General features: G+C 35.9%; 1 protein-coding gene across 3 annotated transcripts in view; it reads right to left on the bottom strand.

Moving 5' to 3' along the window:
- LRBA (LPS responsive beige-like anchor protein) overlaps positions 1–19948 on the bottom strand; it is a 622710-nt gene that overhangs the window by 534941 nt on the left and 67821 nt on the right. For 2 of the 3 annotated variants that reach the window (XM_036239773.1, XM_036239775.1), the window contains exons 5-13: positions 18777–18872; positions 14144–14265; positions 13930–14056; positions 13104–13223; positions 10109–10255; positions 8221–8418; positions 7906–8039; positions 5137–5245; positions 4685–4837 (exon numbers count right to left, since the gene is read on the bottom strand). In XM_036239773.1, coding sequence (XP_036095666.1) covers positions 4685–4837; positions 5137–5245; positions 7906–8039; positions 8221–8418; positions 10109–10255; positions 13104–13223; positions 13930–14056; positions 14144–14265; positions 18777–18872 — 1206 coding nt within the window. The remainder of the gene's footprint in view (positions 1–4684; positions 4838–5136; positions 5246–7905; positions 8040–8220; positions 8419–10108; positions 10256–13103; positions 13224–13929; positions 14057–14143; positions 14266–18776; positions 18873–19948) is intronic. The other variant, XM_036239776.1, reaches the window with a different exon arrangement.

The following is a 19948-nucleotide window of genomic DNA, read 5'->3' as shown; positions in this document are numbered from 1 at the left end:
AAATAAACACACAAGAACTTATTAACTTCAAAATATAAGCTCTTACTATGTAAGAAAAATGGAGAATATGAGTGGTGCCCCCACCACTGCACATTTCATATGAACACAAAATTTCAGTCAAATTATGGCTCTAAAACTCAACAACAACTATACTCTAATACATATAACAGAACAACATATTAACTGCTTTTGCTCTACTCTAATGTCAAATTCAAAAATTTTTCATTTTACTGCTAGTGCATATACCTTACAAACTGAACTCTAAAAGCAGGGCATATATACTTCCCCCCTGTGGCCAAAGACCAAACTACTCCCGATCATTTACAACTTAACATTTATGTTACCTTCCCTGGACACTGAGGGCATTTTCATTTTTAACAATGCAAAATACCTGGTGACTACTTTAAAGAGAGAAATTAGGTGCCTATCATCAAGATGCCTGATAAGTAAAGAATCAAGGCTAAATCACTTAGGGAGTCAATCACTAACTATAAACAGTAAAGAGTGGCAGATTCTGAACCACTTAAAATTGAAGCTTAGATGGTGATTAGTTTAGAAAACTATATATATACACTATAATCCAATGATTTGCTGAAGATAACATTATTTTGATGTAGCTAGTGCTGTTCAAATAAACAAGCCTTGTTTCCTTGTCACTGAGGCTATTTAACACTTTCTGTGACATGGTTCAAATTCTTTTATTTTCTTTTTTTTTTTTTTATCCTCACCAGAGGACATTTTTCCATTTTTTGTTCAGGTAGAGTGGGAGGGAGAGAGAGGAACAGAGAGAGAGAGAGAAACATCGATGTGAAAGGAACACATCGAGTGGCTGCCACCCACACAACCGACCAGGGCCGGGGACAAACTGCAACCGAGGTACGCGCCCTTAGCGGGAACCGAACCCGGGTCTCTCAGGACCGCAGGCCGACGCTCTAACCGCTGAGCCAAACCGGTCAGGGCTGGTTCAAATTCTTAACCATGCTATTTCAGTCATCAAGAAAGTATTTATATACACCGATATGCAGAGCACTCTTATGGAAATACGATGGCACACACTGTCCTTCAGTAGCCGAAATCCAGGTAAGATTTAAGATATATACACGGATTTAACTTAAAAACCAAAAGTAATAAAGACACCTACTGATACAAGAAAGGTTACGAGGCAATATATTCTAATTGCAAAATGAGTGGCATAGAGCTATTAAATACTATAAATTTAGAGGCTAGAGAAATTATAGGATAAGCTAAAATTGTCAAGAAAATCTTCACTAATAGAGTAGGTACTAAGGTAAGCTTTGAGGCTGAGTAGGACAGGTAGATAGAACAAAAGAGAAAATTTCAAACAGAAAATGATTACTGATACAAAAGTTTTCCCTAGATATAGAACAATGGTCCTCATTCCTGACTGTGCATAAAAATACCTGAAAAACAAATTTTAAGTTTTTTTCCTTTATTGATTTTAGAGAAAGAGGAAGGGAGAGGAAAGAGAGAGAGAGAAACATCAATGAGAGAGAACATCGATTGGCCACCTCCTGCCTGCCCCCCACTGGGAATTTGGTACACAACCTGGGTATATGCCCTGAGCGGGAATCGAACTAGCAACCTCTTGGTGCATGGGTCGATGCTCAACCACTGAGCCACACCAGCCAGGCTGAAAAACTTCTTTTAAAAATACTAATGCCGCCCTGGCCAGTGTGGGTCAGCGGTTAGAGCATCGGCCTGAGGTCCAGAGAGACCCGGGTTCGGTTCCCGCTAAGGGCACGTACCTCGGGTGCAGTTTGTCCCTGGCCCTGGTTGGGTCATGTGGGAGGTAGCCACTCGATGTGTTCCTTTCACGTCGATGTTTCTCTCCTTCTCTCTCTCTCTCTTCCTTTCTCTCCCTAATGCTCTACCTGAACAAAAAATGAAAAAATGTCCTCGGATGAGGAAAAAAAAAATACTAATGCCTGTTATTCCCTTCGGCAGCACATAAACTAGAAATACTGGTGCCTGGGCCCTGTCTCACACAATTAAGTCAGAATCTAGGGTAGAGGGGATGGGATTCTATTCTTTCGTTTGTAAAAACCTCTCCTAATTCTATCAATAGCTGATTGAGAACCACTCTAGGATAACCTTTTGGTATCTGCCGAGCCTTTGAAGATAACTGAGTTTTTAAGCTAGAAAGCATACAAAGGAGAATTGGGATGAAAACTTAATGCTAGAAAAAGGACTACTTTATGTGGGAAACCATTACAAGTTAAAAGGCTCAGAAATGATCTGATGAGAATGGTATGTTAAAAACATACAGTAATTCTGGCCAAAAAGTGATAAAAATATGGAAAACTGGATACAATTAAATAGTAGTATATTGAGATAAGAATGGAGACCTCAAGATATTCATATGCTAATTACAAATAAACCTTTCCTCATTCTCTCATTATATAATCTAATCACCACACAAATTATGTGTTAACATCTTTCCCTTTAGACCTAAACTGTATGAGGGCAGGAATTAGATCTATCTTGGTCACCACTGATTCCATATGCCCAGCATAAAGTAGCCACTCAAAAGAAGGACTACTGTATACAAGAAAATGTGTCTCTTGGGAGGTCATTAAAAAGACTATTGCTGAGCAGGTTAAAGATAAATGGATATTATAAATTACTATAAGCACCCTCTTCCAAAACCAAACATTGATTTATACTTCTACCCCCTCAACTTTGGTAACCAGAGGTGAATTTACCAAAAAGCTAATGAAGCTTAAACTTTATGACCACTCACCCATACAGGTTCCTTCAAAACCCTAAACCTAATTTTGTATGCACTATGTCATATTCTTTTTCTAAAAAAGTTCCTTCCTCCCCCAAACTGTATGGCCTTCAAGTTAAACAAACTTTGGATCTAGCCTTTGTTATAACTACATTTTTTTATAAAATAAAAGTAGATATAACCTCTCATGGACACACAAAGCGGATGGCTAAAATAGAAGGAAAGTTTAGTATTACCAAGTCAACTGCAAATTCTACAGAGGAAATTAAAGAGAAATATTAACGAGGAAAAGGTAAGAAATCAAGTATAATAATGCTAGGAACTTAAGGAAATGATACAATAAAATTTTAAGAACATTTCTCTACAACCAAGTATTAGTAAGAGGCTTTTTGACCACATCAAAAGAGACCCCAAGCCTTACAAATATGCTGTTTAGTAAGACAAAGAAGTGTCTAGTTAAAGTTTAAAAAGTAACTTGAAACAATCCTTAAAAAGAAATAAGAGCAAGGGTCATAGAAGAGAAAGAGGTCAAATTCGAACCCGCAGATAAAAAGCTACAACCTCCAAATGCCTCCTTTGATTATTTCCAAATGGCAATCAGAGTCAGCAGCTGTTTTTCTCTTTAACATTTGAAAAGACCAGCTGAAAGTAAGATACTATGACTCTAGGAAAGCAAAAAATCAGCAGACATTTTTTTCTGACTAGAATAAGTGCCATTCTAAACGATGATAAACAACTGCAAGTGGACCAAAAGGGAGAGGTAATCAATGGGTTTGAAATAATACAACTTCTAACAGAAACTGCAGATAAAACAGATGCAATTATGCAATTTAATAAAAATTTCTGTTTCAGGTTCTGCTTCACATTACCACTATTAATATTTTTAGGACAATTTAATACAACATTAGGATTTATCCAATGTTTTATTTATGTACTTTATCACAAATTAACTTAAGTTCATTAGAAGAAATTGGTTTTTTGTTATGCTAAATGAATTGTGTCCAAACATAATTGTATTTAGTAATGTGAATTAATGTGAAATTAAAATGATTAAATGAGACCAGTAAATCATGAAAGCCTTCAAGAAAGGGTGACATTTCAGCTGTTTCTTAATAATTAAACTCAGGAGTTCATCATATTGGTGGAAGGGATATGTGTGTAAAGAACAGGGTAAGAGAGTGCAGTGATTTAAGGAATGAAAACATATTCACTTATATATGTATATTTGCAACAGAACCATAGTTATAAAAACATTTACATTGGAACTGTCCAACTTTGATTCATATTTAGTAATTCAAAGTCTCTCTGAAATAAAATTTTATTTAATGTAATACCAGAAAATAAAGAATATAGTTGTTTTTAAAAAATATTTATATTGAGTTTTGAAAAAAAAAAAAAGAAAAGAAAGAAAAAAAAGACATACTGACTTACAAATTTACCTTTAAAAACATGCTTAGTTGCCATGGCCAGTTTGACATAGCAGGTAAGCACTGGCCACAGACCAAAGGATTAAATGTTTGATTCCCTGTCAAGTGCATGTACCTCAGTTGCAGGTTCAAGCCCCAGCCCTGCTTGGGGTTGTGCAGTGTGCGGGAGGCAACCAATCTATGTGTTTCTCTCACATCGATGTCTTCCACTCCCTCCCTCTCCCCTACCCTACCCTTACCCCCCACCTCTCTCTGTCATGAGGATTAACAAAAAAAGAGAAAGAAAGAAAAAAAAAATCCACTAGCCCTGGCCGGTTTGGTTCATTGGTTGGAGCGTTGGCCTGTGTACCAGAGAGTCCCAAGTTCCCACTAGGGGCACGTACAAAAAAAAAAAAAAATCCACTGAAATCTTACATTATAGCACACAAAAGGATAAAATAAAACCTCAATTATCACTGAAGTACAAAAACTTGAAGACACTAAAACAAAATCTATATATATATATTACCTTGGCTGGGGTATGAATCCATATAGCTGGGTTAAGAAGAATGTGATCACACAATTGCTTGAGTAGGGGCATCCCATTCTGCAGATGACTCAGATATTTTGAAAATGCAAGGCAAAGTTCAAGCACTGCTGCACTGACATGGGATTTGGAAGACTGCAAGGAAAGGCATTTCAAAGGTCACTACCACCACAAGGCAAGGTAAGTAAATTAAAGACTGTTAATATCAGGAAAATGCTGGCCCACAGCTATGTTCAAAATTAAAGATGCCATAAGACGGAACCACTTTTCTCTAATAAAGCAATGGGGGCAAGGTAAAAACAACAAAAGGTTACTTTAATTTAGATAATTCTACATAACCAAGGAGAGAGAGAGAATTTCTTAGTCACTTAGGAGACCAAGTTCATGGCCTACAGATTAAGATTCAAACATGTAAAAAGTATTTCATACTTTACCTTTTCAAGACTATATCCTATCACCAAAAAGCCCTTACAGGCAAGCATCTGCTCCTGCATGGCAATTGAATTCTTCAATAACTCCATGATAAAAGCCAGCAAAGTTGAACTGGAATTTTAAAAAAAGACTAAGGTTTAAAAAAAAGCATGATTTTGTTTTTTTTAAAAGTTAGATAGATGAAGTCTTTCATTTACCTTAATAAAAGTTCTCTATTTCAGAAAATTAAAGTTCTACTAAAAGTGCCTCAACATTATTCCAGGACTAGGATTTTAATGTAATTAGGATTTACTCAAATATTTATTTCCTATACTTTACCACAAACATGTTAATAAATGAATTACTTAGGAAAAAATATGAAAAACATGCACGAAATAGAGAAAAATAAGCAATGGCCAAAACAAGTAATATAATGGCTAACATAAGATATACAAGCATTAAAGAATGCATCTAACTTAGATCAGCAAGTTATTCAATTTTGAAGGGTTAGAGTCCAAAGAGAGGAAAGATATATATGAGCAAATAGACTAGGGTAGAAATACTCAAATGTGTTAGGGTTCCAGACTACCCTACTTTGAACACAGTAAAGGGTTCAGAAAGGGGAAATGAAGAAAGTAAAGTTGAGCCATGGCCGGGTAGCTCTGTCCATTAGAGCATTGTCCCAATATGCCAAGGTTGCAGGCTCGATCCCTAGTGAGGGCACATACAAGAAACAGCCAATAAATGCATAAATGAGTGGAACAACAAATTGATGTTTGTTTGCTTTTCTTTCTCTCGCCCTCCCTGCCCCTCTCTCTTGAAAATCAATTTTAAAAAGTAAAAAAGAAATGCTTTTTTAAAAAAGTAAAGTTGAGCCCTGGCCAGTTTGGCTCAGCGGTTAGAGCGTCGGCCTGCGGTCCGGAGAGACCCGGGTTCGGTTCCCGCTAAGGGCACGTACTTCGGTTGCAGTTTGTCCCCGGCCCTGGTTGGTCGTGCGGGTGGCAGCCACTCGATGTGTCCATTCACATCGATGTTTCTCTCTCTCTCTCCCTTCCTCTCTCTCCCTCCCACTCTATCTATACAAAAAATGGAAAAATATCCTCGGGTGAGGATAAAAAAAAAAAAAGTAAAGTTGAAGACAAACTGAAGTCCCCAAACACTAAGTTAAGATCTGTGTTCATGCCCAGCCAGTGTGGCTCACTGGTTCAGCACTGACCCATGAACTAAGAGGTCACCAGTTTGATTCCCGGTCAGGGCACATGCCCAGGATGTGGGCCCAATCCCCAGTGCGGGGCATGCAGGAGGCAGCCAATCGAAGTTCTTTCTCATCGATGTTTCTCTCTCTCTCTCCCTCTCCCTTCCTCTCTCTCTAAAATCAGTAAAGAAAAAAAAAAAGAACTGTGTTCATGCCCTGGCCAGTTTGGCTCAGAAGTTAGAATGCCAGCCCACGGACCAATGAGTCGAGGATTCGATTCCAGTCAAGGACACATACCTCGGTTACAGTTTGTCTCCAGCCCTGGTTGGGGTCATGCAGGAGGCAACCAGTCGATGTGTCCCTCTCACATGGATGTTTTTCTCTCTCTCCCTCCCTCCTAGTCTATCTGAAGATAAATGGCAAAATATCCCCAGGTGAGGGTTAAAAAAAAAAAACTGTTCATTATCCCCACGGGAAAATGAAAATTCAACAAGCAGTGAAGACTTTTAAAACTGAACAGCAATGTTTTCATCCTCACAACTTTTAGAGATACCTGATATGCAATCTTTATTAAGTCAGCTGTTACCACCTTCTCAAAGGCTCTAAGAGTTTCCCACAAAGAAAGAGAAAACATGACCGGCAGTCAACCTCCTCCCCAAAACTGCTTTTAACTATCGGCAATTCCAATAAAGATGTGGAGGAAAAAAGATAACCAATAAAAAAATAACTAAGCCTTGCAACAATTTTGGACCAGGATGCAAAAAAAGTTTTTGAAGTAGTAATATGTCAAGGATCATTTTCATTTTTTAAAATCAATAAATACTACATTTGATACTTCATTCCTTTAAAAAAAAAAAAAAGTCATTTTGTTCCCTAAAAATAATCTGGAGAAAATTATTACATCATTAAATATATACACTGGTAGTAGACCTCAAGTTATACATGAAAACAGAAATCAGAGAAGGATTTTCAAAAAATGAGAAAACTCCTTTAAATTACTCAAATAATAAATTAAATGTAATTATTTATTATAAATAGTTTCACTAGACTACAGAGCCATAAAAAATTCATTTAGACATCCTCTCCAAAGTTTTATAACTTATCCTAGAATTCATAAGTCTCTGCCTTTTTCAGACTCAACACCACAGTAAAGAAGAAAAATGTACCAAACATACAATCTAATAAAAAGGATTAGATCACCTTTCATATAACATCATCAAAAATTTCAGATTGCAATTACATTCAATCAATAAATAAATATGAAAAGCTAAATTCCCATAATAAATCACTGCCAAATAATTTAAAATATTTTTAATTAGAATGTTAAACAAAAGTATATTTCTGATAAATCCATTAACACTATTTCTAACTTTATTCAAAAACATTTTTACAGTGTCTATATTTCCTACTGATAAAGAACTCAAATTAATACTATTATTGATACAGATCTGTAATAACAGTTATATTTCAGAAGTTCCTTTAAATTATATTTTCTTTTTTAACCCTACAACAAATTTAAAAGGCAGGAAATTTATTGCACAGCTTGACGACGATGACAGTCACTCACATCAAATTAAAGAAGAACGAAGGCACTCACCATATAGTCAAGTCAACCTCCTCAGATAAGTACTGCCTATAATCCAACTGCGCAAAAAGCGGAAACAGCACTTGTATTCCTCCAATTGAATGCATAGCACTTTGAATGGAATGTGTTAAAACTGCCTTCACATCCTTATAAAATAGAAGATACCATAAAGATTCCAATGATTTCTTTTCCAAAATAATTAAAAATAAAGCATAACAGGGACAATAAAATATTCCATTGCATGCATCTAATAGAAGCTACCAAATACACAATAAAACATAAAAAATTTATCATAAAAAAATACTCTTAAAAGCTTCTAGCTAGTACCTGGAGCATGAGTGCATGTGGTGAATGAACAAACATTGAAGGGTTGTCCTTAGGGGATGACTCAAGGCAAAGCTGGGCATCTGTAGCACGTGGATTGTATGTGAATGCAATGGCGCTAGAGAGTTTGCCGTCATACAGTAGAAGTTTGTGATGCTCAGCAAGGAACAGATCACTTTCTGCTTTGAATTTAAATGTACCCTAAGAATATAAAGTAGAACAGTTAAGACAGAATGCTACAAAAGAAATTCTAGATACAAGGCACATTTAACTCTGAAGTGGACTGAATTCATGTTAAAAATACAATGGAAAACAAGTAATGTTGATATTAAAATCTTGTATTTAAAAAAAAAATGTAAAAGTGCCCAGCTGGTGTGGCTCAGTGAATCCTATGGACTGAGAGGTGCCAATTCAATTCCCAGTGAGGGCATATTCCCGGGTTTCAGACTCAATCCCCAGTAGGGGGCGTGCAGGAGGCAGCCAATTGATGTATCTCTCTCACATCAATGTTTCTATCTCTCTCTCCCTTCCTCTCGCTAAAAAATTAATAACAGATCAATTTTTTAAATGCAAACTTACTGTCATCCCACAGAGTATATTTTGTCTCTTTTATCACTATATTTTGTCTTTATTATGTCATTATTTTAAAATTTTATTAAAAAGCACATGGAATTGACCATCTTAAATATTTTAAGTGCACAGTACAGTAGTGTTAACTTCATGTGCATTGTACAACAAAGCTCGAGAATTTTTCTATCTTGCCAAACTGAAATTCAGTACTCATTGAACATCACATTTCCACCTCCCCCCATTCCCTGGCAACCAGCATTCTACTTTCTGATTCTGTGAGTTTTACTACTTTATGTAACTCATTTAAGTGTAATCATAGGGTATATGTCTTTTTGTGACTGGCATAATGTCCTTAAGATTTACCCATGTTACTGCATATGACAGATTTCCTTCTTTTTTAAAGCTGAATAATATTTCACTGTATGCAATATCACATTTTCTTTACACATCTGTCCATGGACAGTTAAGCTGCTTCAATTTCTTGGCTATTATAAATAATGCTGCAATGAACATGGGTAGCACAAATATATCTTTCAGATCCTGCTTTCAATTATTTTGGCTAGGTACACAGAAGACTGCTTGATCATATGGTAATTTTATATATGTATACTTTATTAACTGTAATTATATGTAAATCAACTCAAAGTTGATTTTGTTTTCAAAGGAAAATAACAGACATTAAATGGCTCCCTAAAACCTAACTAGAACAATAACAGCTTAACTAAAGGTTCTCAAATTTTCTTGGTTCATGACATTCTTAGCATCTCAATAATTTTGTGGTGCTCTAGACCAAAATAAATATTGACCATATCTGTTTATTAACAGTTTGAAACAACTCTTTCTTTTAACAAATTAGTAGACATTTTTTAAAAATTAATGCATAAGTTGGGGAAAAAACATGTTTCCTTGACCAAATTATTTACTAATGGGATGTAGATGCATCTTGATTTCTGCACAAGTTCTCCAACTTTGGAATCAGACTTCATACCTCATCCTCATTTCCTGTTTCACACTGATTTTCACATGGCACTTTTTTATCATACCAACTATTGAAAACTTAGCTGTGTAAAGATATAACATCTTCAAAAGAAATGCAGCATAAACTCAAGTTGAAACTTGAGCTAGTGCCCCACATATAACAAGTTTACTGTTATTTTCCTCAATAAATTAAAGTACCTCTGGACTGCTGTGACTTCCCTGTGGTGCCCCTGATTCCTTTGACATACAGTCTGTAACCCAGGATAAGTTGCCTCATGTTATCACCCACCTTTAAATCAAACTTAACTAATACTGGTTAAGCAGTGAACAGCAAGTAAAGTACCTTGTATCCCAGGCCCAACTGATAAATAGCAAAGATCTGAGCTGCATTAAGAGCTTCACTAAAAAGGTAAACTGCAGTCATCTGACCACAGAATACTCTGTTAGCATCTGCTGTTTCTGATGAGCCCAGGAAACATTTGTCAAAGGTCTGTGAAAAAAGACAGAAAATTTTATTAGAAAAAAATGATCTTCTCCAAAAATAACAACCTATATTGATGTTTTGTCCATTCTAAAGTATAATCTGAATAGATTAAAATAATGCATTTAGCCATTACACTTCATTCATACCCATCTATTGTAGTGATCAAGAACGACAACACAGAAAAGGAGATAAGACACATTTTCCAAAGTACAAAAATTAAAACTGGAGCCCTGGCTGGTTTGGCTCAGCAGTAGAGCATAGGCCCGCAGACCAATGAGTCCCGGGTTTGATTCTGGCCAAGGGCACGTACCTCAGTTGTGGTTCTTCCCTGGCCCTGGTCAGGGTCATGCGGGAGGCAACCGTTTGATATGTCTCTCTCACATTAATGTTTTTCTCTCTCCCTTTCTCTCCCTCTTTCTACCTGAAGATAAACAGAAAGATATCCTCGGGTGAAGATAAAAAAAATTAAAACTGGATGACAAGGTAAATGTAGGAAACTGAGTCATTATGGACTCTGAAGGTTTATAACTGGCCAACCCCAGAACCAGAAAGAGCAGGCTTTGCAGCAAAGAGGAAAATTATAAGTCTGGGACTTAAAGAATCTGCCTTTTGCCCTGGACAGTTTTGCTAAGTGGTTAGAGCGTCGACCCATGGACCAGAGAGACCAGGGTTCGGTTCCCACTAAGGGCACGTACCTTGGTTGCAGTTTGTCCCCGGCCCCTGTTGGGGTCGTGTAGGTGGCAACCACTCAATGTGTCTCTCTCACAATGATGTTTCTATCTCTCTTCCTCCTTCTCTCCTTCCTGCTCTATCTGAAGATGAATGAAAAAAATAAATGTTCTCAGGCGAGGATAAAAAAAAAAATCTGCCTTTTTTGTGAGCTAATGTGGATGGAGAAGCAACTGTCCACAGGGTCCTGTAGGTTTGATGAGAAGTTAAAACTGTAAAGACAGATTTTTTCCTGCACTAAATAATTGTGAATTTTTTTTAACAAAATACAAAGCTTTACACCACATTAGTGTTCCCACACAAGACAATCCCAAGGTTTTCATTCAGAGGAGAGGTGATTTATATATAATACAATATTGATTTTATACACAGTTTCATAGTCTTAATATTAAATAAAATTGTAATTACAGATTTTTGCAGGCATCAAGATATAGATGATGCCCTGGCCGGTTTGGCTCAATGGTTGGAGCATCGGCCCAAGGACCAAAGGGCTATGGGTTCAATTTCTGGTCAAGGGCACATACCTAGGTTGCAGGTTTGATCCCTGGTCCCAGACAGGATCATACAGGAGGCAATCAATCCATGTGTCTCTTTCACATAGGTGTTTCTCTCCTTCCCTCCCTTCTACTCTATTTAATCAATAAAAAAATATCCTCAGGTGAGGATTAACAAAAATAAAAAAGATACAGATGATAAGTAAAATCATGGGATTAAATGCAGTCCCCCAAAAGGAATATATAAATCCAGAAAAGCAGGTATATTTTTTTCTTCTAACAAAAAAATCCTTTTAACCATATCCAGGTTGCAAAGACCACATTTTTTAAAAACCCATGTATACAACAAAGAGGGAAAGAAGTCAAGTTCCTCATATCTCTTTGAAAGTATCATTTTGTACCTAGAAACCATTAGAAAGAATGCTGAAAAATATGTATTAACATTAGGGAATATGCTAACACTTGGGTTCTAAAGATAAACCATGCTGCTGATCTTGGCAAGTTACCTAACCTCTCTGTGATTCAGCCTCACCTGTAAAATGGAGATTATAATAGTACTTATCTTGCAAGGTTGGGGCTTTTCGAAAATAAAGGTATTTATTACAATGCCCGGAATACAAGCAGCACTCAATAAAGATTAATGTAAGGAAAAAACAAGTTTAAAAAAAAACAATACAATAAATGAGAACAGTTACTGAGCAGTCTGCTAGTGGATCTGTGAATAGTGTCTCATTTAATCACATTAACCTTCTGAGATGGGTACTATTGTATACCCATTTTTAGGTGGAAAAAACTTAAGCCTAATGGACTAAGGAAGGTCATATAGTCATTAAAGTAACAGATACTCAAAGAGCTAGTATTCAAACCTAATCTATTACAACAACCTGAGCTCTTAAGATTAGCATTACATAATATGTAAATACACATACCATACTATATACAAAAATGAGGAGTTAGTGGAAAATGGGTGATATAGTTTGTATTCATTTTCCTGATCTGCATTTTTTAAGCTTTCTATTAAGAATGGAATCCAGCGGGAGGAAGAATATTTAAAATTAATTTTAATCTTGGATCCTTTTTTTGAATCTTGAAAACATTATAACATATTAGTTACATAGAACAGCTACAAATTATATACAAAATTTGTAGCTATGCATCATCTACCTCATCCATAAACATTATCAGAATCCTGCTGTATACCTCACAAGTTTAATTTAATCAATGGACCAATGACACACACTTTCAAGATATACCCACTGTTACCTATAAATCTTTATCTCTATCCTATCCAGAATAGTTTTATAACAAGGACTGAGTACTATCGTATGTGACACATGATGTTAATCAGGCAATGAACATATATGCATAGCCCATGGTCACAGACAACAGTGTAGTGAAGATGGGGTGGGTGCTGTGAGGAGGTGGGTGAAGAGAGGGGAAAATGGGGGATATCTACTATAGTGTCAACAATAAAAATAAATTTTAAAAGAACATGCTAGACACACTATGATTATAGAAACCCACTATTGTGTTATTCCAAAATTTATATTCAATGTAAAATATATTTTCTTATTTGAAAAGTTCATGCTTTCAAAATAAATTTTTTCATTGTAACATTTCAAACTACTTACATCACTAGTGTTGACAAACCATGTTATCTCTCCATAGGAAGCTAGCTCACCATTCACATAACACCGAAGCTCACTGTTCTTCCATCGATTATAAATGTGCACTATAGTTACCATATACCACTGGATAAGCAAGAACAGTTGGAGAGAGAGAGAGAGAGAGAAAGAGAAAGAGATAATAATCCTTCTAATAACTCAACCACATTGATGATAACAAGTAAAAATTAAGTGATAAATTAAAATTAAAAATAACTTGACTAATGTTATTAAATTCATTATTCAACCTCTGGAACAGTATTTATTCAAGGAAGCTCTCAAAAGGTATGAACTTAATCATGACATTATTTTCCAATGTTTCATTATGAAAAATTTCAAATAACCCCCCCTCCAAAATTTAAAGTTTAATATAAACACCTTCTTTCACAACACCTAGATTCCACAACTGTTAACATTTTATCATATTTGTTTTACAAATATACCCATCTATCTATATACCCACCTATCTATATATGTATCTTTATACATTCTGTTGATAAACCATTCATTAATCTTTAAGTTTTAAAGTACAAAAGAAAACACAAATTACTATTAGTAATACTAAAATAATTGCCATTAATATTTTCACTTTGTATTTCCCTTAAACTCTATAAATAACTAAATATCCACTCTTTCTATTGTTCAAAACAGAGAGGTTAACAATTGCTCAGGGATTTTCTGAAGCAATATAAACAGAGTTGTGATTTACAACATATTATGTCAAATATTCAAACAAAGCATCTTGAAGGCTAGCAGTTTTTTAATGTAACTATGACTCAGTGAGATCACATACCTTTTGTGGCTTGAAATCAAATTTCACACAGTGTTGAAAGCCTTTTCCTTTTGACTTTATTGAGGTTATAATCAAACAGCCCCCAACAAAGTGAGCAGAATAACCAAGACCTTTGCTGGTTCTGAAACTATAGAGAATAGGTTTTCATTTCACCTGTAAATATTCTTTTCATTTTCAAAGTAAGATAATAACACTAAGGAATAGAAATACATACCAATACAAATATGGTTTATCTTTATCCACATTGATGTTATTTACAGGATCCATTCTAAGCCAGGTATGAAATGTAAAACCATTCTGGTATGGCCATTTGGCTATAGGAGGTAATGCAATAGCCTAAAGGAAAAACTTTGAGTTACTGACTCACATGAAGAACTTTATTACTGAAATCATAAAAATGAGATTTTACAATGCTACATACTATTCTTTGTTATGATTAAAATATCTATAAAAAGTCTCTTTATCTGGAAGAAGACTTTTAATAATTTCTAAATATTCCCAAATACACAATATTTCATTAAACTTCAGAAACATCCCATGTGACCTACGGGACACACGAATTTGTTTGCTTCATTTCATACAAGGAACATATCAAAGAGACTCTAATTAAAAGAGGTAGGTAGTAATATTAAAGTGGAACTTTGTTCCCTGGCCAGTTTGGCTTAGCGGTTAGTCGGCCTGCAAATCAAAGAGTCATAGGTTCGATTCCACCCAAGGGCACATACCTCAGTTGTGGTTCATACCCGGCCCTGGTCAGGGTCATACGGGAGGCAGCCAGTCAATGTGTCCCTCTCATATTGATGTTTTTTTCTCTTTCTCTCTCCTCCCATCGCCCCACCACTCTACCTGAAGATATTTGAAAAAATATCCTCAGGTGAGAAGTAAATAAAACGGAATTTTATTGTTGAAATGTTAAGGTAACAGAACAGGGAAATATGGATGAAAATGGAAATAAAAAAGTTAAGAAAAAAGCCTGAAATATATTTTTTTACCAGCAAGTATGAAGTTGAAGAGGATAAGTTCTAAACATTTTTTTATAACATTTTTAAACTGTATCCAGAAGTCACTATGTAAATGACTTTACCACTTGATTTAAAATTTTATTTAAAAGACCACAGTACTGCCCTGGCCGGTTTGGTTCAGCGGTTAGAGCGTCGGCCTGCGGTACAGAGAGACCCGGGTTCGGTTCCCGCTAAGGGCATGTACCTCGGTTGCAGTTTGTCCCCGGCCCTGGTTGGTCGTGCGGGTGGCAGCCACTCGATGTGTCCCTTCACGTCAATGTTTCTCTCTCTCTCTCCCTTCCTCTCTCTCCCTCCCACTCTATCTGTACAAAAAATGGAAAAATGTCCTCCGGTGAGGATAAAAAAATAAAAAAAAAAGACCACAGTACTGCAAGGAACTCAGAATAGCCAAAACAATCTTGAAAAAGAAGAAAGCTAGAGGACTCCTAACATCAAATTCAAAACCTTCAACACAGCCCAGCCAGTGTGGTTCAGTGGATTGAGTATCATCCCATGAACTGAGAGGTCCCAGTTTGATTCCCAGTCAGAGCACATGCCTGGGTTGCAGGCTCAATCCCCAGTGGGGGGGGGGGGGGGGGAGGCTAGAGGCAGCCGATCAATGTTTCTTTCTCACACATTGATATTTCTATCTCTCTCTCCCTTTCACTCTCTCTAAAAAAAATCAATAAAAACATTTGCTTTAAAAACCTAAAACTCAAAGCTACTGTAATGAAGACTGTGTGGTACTGGCATAAAGATACAGATACAGATCAATGGAACAGAAATGAAAGCACAAAAATAAACCTTATATTTGTGGTCAATTGATTTTCAACAAGAGTATCAAGACAGTTCAATGAGGAAAGAATAATTTTTTAAACAAATGTGTTGGGATAACTTGATATCTACAAGCAAAGTGCGAGGCTGACCTCTTCCTTACATCAGACACAAAAATTAACCCCAAATGGAGCATGGATCTGAATGTAAACGCTAAAAATATAATACTCTCAAAAAATTAGGGTAAGTCTTTATTATATTGGGTTAGGCAAATCTTTCTTAATTATGCCACCAAAAGCACAAGCAACATAAGAAAAAAATATATGAACTGGACTCCATTAAATTAAAAACTTTAGTACTTTATAGAATGCCATCAAGAAAGTGAAAAGACAAAACAAAATAGAGAAATATTTGCAAATCCTGTATCTGATAAGGAACATGTACCAGAATATATAAAAAAGTCTCATGATCAATAATAAAAAGACCAATGAAATTTGAAAATGAACAAAAGATCTGTAAACATGTCTCCAAAGAAGATATGCAAATGGCCAATAAAGACATGTAAATATGCTCAACATGATTAGCTATTAAGGAAATGCAAATCAAAACCACAGGAAACACTACTTCACCCCCCTATGAGGGCTATAATCAAGAAGACAGACATTAACAAGTGTAGGCAAGCACATGAAGAAATTAGAACCCTCATAATTGTTGCTGAGATTGTAAAATGATACTGACACTTTGGCAAACAATCTGGAAGTTCCTCAAATGGTTAAACAAAGACAATATGACCCAGCAATTGCACTCCTAGGTACACACACAAGAGAAACAAAAATGTATGTCCAAAAAAAAACCTCATATATAAAAACCCATTGCAGCACTTCCAAAAGAGTGAAATCAATGCAAATATCCACTAATTAATAATTAAATAAAAGGTGGTATATTCTTAATTAGAATATCAGTCAGAAAATAGAATGAAGCACTGCTACATGTTACAACATGGATGGACCCTGAAAACAGTATGCTAAGTGAAAAAAAAATCACAAAAATATTGTATGATTGATTCCATTTGTGTGGATTGTCCAGAATACACAAATCCATAGACACAGAAAACAGAGTAGTGGGTACCTAGGCCTGGGGGTTTGGGGGAAGTGGGCAGTTGATGAATACAGGTTTTCTTTGAGGGGGTGATTAAATGTTCTAAAATTGATTGTAATGATAGCTGCACAACTCTATAAACACACTAAACCATTCAATTGTGCACTTAAATGAGTGAATTGTATGGTATATCAATTATAGCTCAATAAAACTTAAAAAAAGCATATTACACAAGCTTTTGTGTATAACATACATAACTTATACGTATCATACACACGCATATATTCTTTTACATATATGTATAAGGTATTCCGAAAAACATCACAGAGCCAAATTTATGGAATAATACTATTAAGACCTCAAGGGGCTGATTTAAAATGAATGTTGCAATAAAAATAAATAAAAAGAGTACATATTCAGTGTGTATATATGTTCTCTCTCAACAAAGAAATGAGAGTAGAAGATGTGAAAGTTTTGTAAAAATAATTTATCCATGAATACTTTAATTCCCCTTTAAAAGCTATGCTTAAGGAAAGAAATAAGTCACTGAATATATTTAAAACATCCATTCTCTGTAAGTTCAAGAACTTTTTAGCTTCACTACCCTGCTTTCAAGATACATACAAGTAAGTGGAAAGGACACATTATAGTCTCAGAGAAGTATAAATAATAAAATTATAACATGTATTTAAAAAGGTTACTCTTATGTGAATACATTTTTTTTATGTTCAAAACAAATAATAAGCTCAAAGCCAACAGAGTCAAATTATTCTGAAAAGCTTCAAATCTAAAATGCTTAAGGAAATATAAGGGAAAATGATATGAGCAATAAAACTTTCCAGAGATAGCCGTGTCATGTGTGTAAAACATTGAAATATTACTCTTTTAAAACACTCTTTTCTCACCCGCCCGGTGTGGCTCAGTGGTTGAGCATCGACCCATGGACCAAGAGGTCACCAGTTCGATTCCCGGTCAGGGCACATGCCCAGATTGTGGGTGAAACCCCCAGTGTGGGGCATGCAGGAGGAAGCTAATCGATGTTCTCTCTCATTGATGTTTCTCTCTCTCTCTCCCCCTTCCTTCATCTCTCTCTAAAATCAATAAAGAAAAAACATTTTTAAAAATAAAACACTCTTTTCTCTCTACAGGTATTACCTTACTACAAAGAATCTAACAAGCAAGTAATAAGATATTATGAGAACCAAGAACCAAAGTAGAAAGTGAATAAAAGGTAAGCTCAGAAAAACAGGCTGAAATATTTAAAAAAAAAAGTTTGCTTGTAACATAATAATGAGAAGGTAAAAAAAAAAAAATGCTTCCATAAATAACATATATACACATTATAATATACTCCTATAATATTTTGAAACATTAGATGTTATTAGCATACATAATTATTTTATTTAGAAACTGATCAATGGCTTATAAGAATGCTGAGACTGACATAATATGGAAACTCACAAGTGAGGAAAACTTGGTGAGAAAGTTTTGAAGAGTTACCCTCATTCTGCACACGAGGTGTAAAAGAAACAGAAATAGAGAGCTGTAACACTAAATAAAGACGTTCAGAAAGATAAAACTGAAAGTCTTTTTTTTGTGGTACATGCCCCTAGCTGGAACCAAACCCAGGACTCTCTGGTCCGCAGGCCAATGCTCCAACTGCTGAGCCAAACCGGCCAGGGCAAAAACTGAAAGTCTTACACACAAATATCTGGAATGCAGAGAGAAGTCCGTAAGACACCGTGACTATGTTAAAAATAACTGGACTCTTATTCCATTGCTGCTCCAAGGTGTGAGTTGGCAGCTTTCAAGTAAGTTCTTTGAGCCTCTATTTCTTCATGCACAATTGCTATGAGGATTAAGAGGGTACAGTTTCTACCTAATACAGAACCTAGCAGGGGTGTTTACAGGGCTATACTTTGAGAAAGCAAAAGAAAGACCTCCCAAGTGATTTCCTCGTTAAGATTTACTTACTGCAGCACTCTTTCCTGGAAAGTTGAAAAAGGCATCAGGACCGTACTTCTGAGGCACATGCTTTAACACAGACAGCAACTTCCCAGCATGGGGAGGCTACGAAAATAATCAACAATTCATTAACCATATTATTCACCATCAAACAAAAATACCTATTTTCCTACAGTCATACTTTGATATAACCAAGAACAACCAAATAATGCTATAAGCTAAAAAGCATAAAATAACCAGAGAAAGGTTATTTACATCTTAAATAAATAAGCAACACACTCTATGCCATTTTTTCAAAAATACTATAAGATGTGTCATCGTGGCCAGTTTGGCTCAGTAGTTAGAGCGTTGGCCCGTGGACCAGAGTCCCAGGTTTGATTCCGGTCAAGGGCATGTACCTCAATTGCAGTTCAATCAGCAGCCCTGGTTGGGGTCATGCAATGAGTCAATTATCATTTGACACTTGAAACTCTTCTCCACAAAGCAGCAAAAATAATCTTTTAAAACTACCAAGTAAATCAACCTACCACCCATCCTCTTTAAAATACTTTTTAATTTCACAAAGAAATAATGCTTACTGCATTCTACTTCTAAGCACACTTTAAAAATAAAGTATTTTAACCTTATAATCACACTAGAAATTATTATTTACCCATTTTATACAAAAAAGGAATTTGAGGCCCTGGACAATGTGGCTAAGTGGCTAGGCATTGTCCCGTTCACAGAAAGATCACCTGTTTGATTCCCAGTCAGGACACATACCTAGGTTTTGGGTTCTATCTCCCCGATTCCCCCTCAGGGTGCATAGAGGAAGCAAATGATCAATGTTTCTCTCTCACATCAATGTTTTTCTCCCCCCCCCGCCAAAACCAATAAAAACATATTTTTCTAAAAAAGGAATCTGAGGCAGAGGAACATATCCAAGGTCACACAGGTGGTAAGTGACAAGGAAGGGATCAGAACTCAGTCGGAGACCAGAGTCCATGCTTTTAACCACTACACCTGAACTTTTATATTATACTCTTTGCTGTAGCTTCCTACTACCTTTGAAATAAAGACCAAAACCCCTAACAGGGCCTATAAGATACTTTATCTACCTCTACCTACCTCGTTAGCCTCATTTTGCATCTCAACCTCCTCTTCTCTCTGCACTCCATCCACAGTGCCTTCTCTGTCTACAT

The sequence above is a fragment of the Molossus molossus genome, unplaced genomic scaffold (assembly GCF_014108415.1).
Source record: "Molossus molossus isolate mMolMol1 unplaced genomic scaffold, mMolMol1.p scaffold_m16_p_4, whole genome shotgun sequence".
In the NCBI taxonomy this organism is placed as follows: domain Eukaryota; kingdom Metazoa; phylum Chordata; class Mammalia; order Chiroptera; family Molossidae; genus Molossus; species Molossus molossus.
This window is presented reverse-complemented; position numbering and strand designations above follow the sequence as displayed.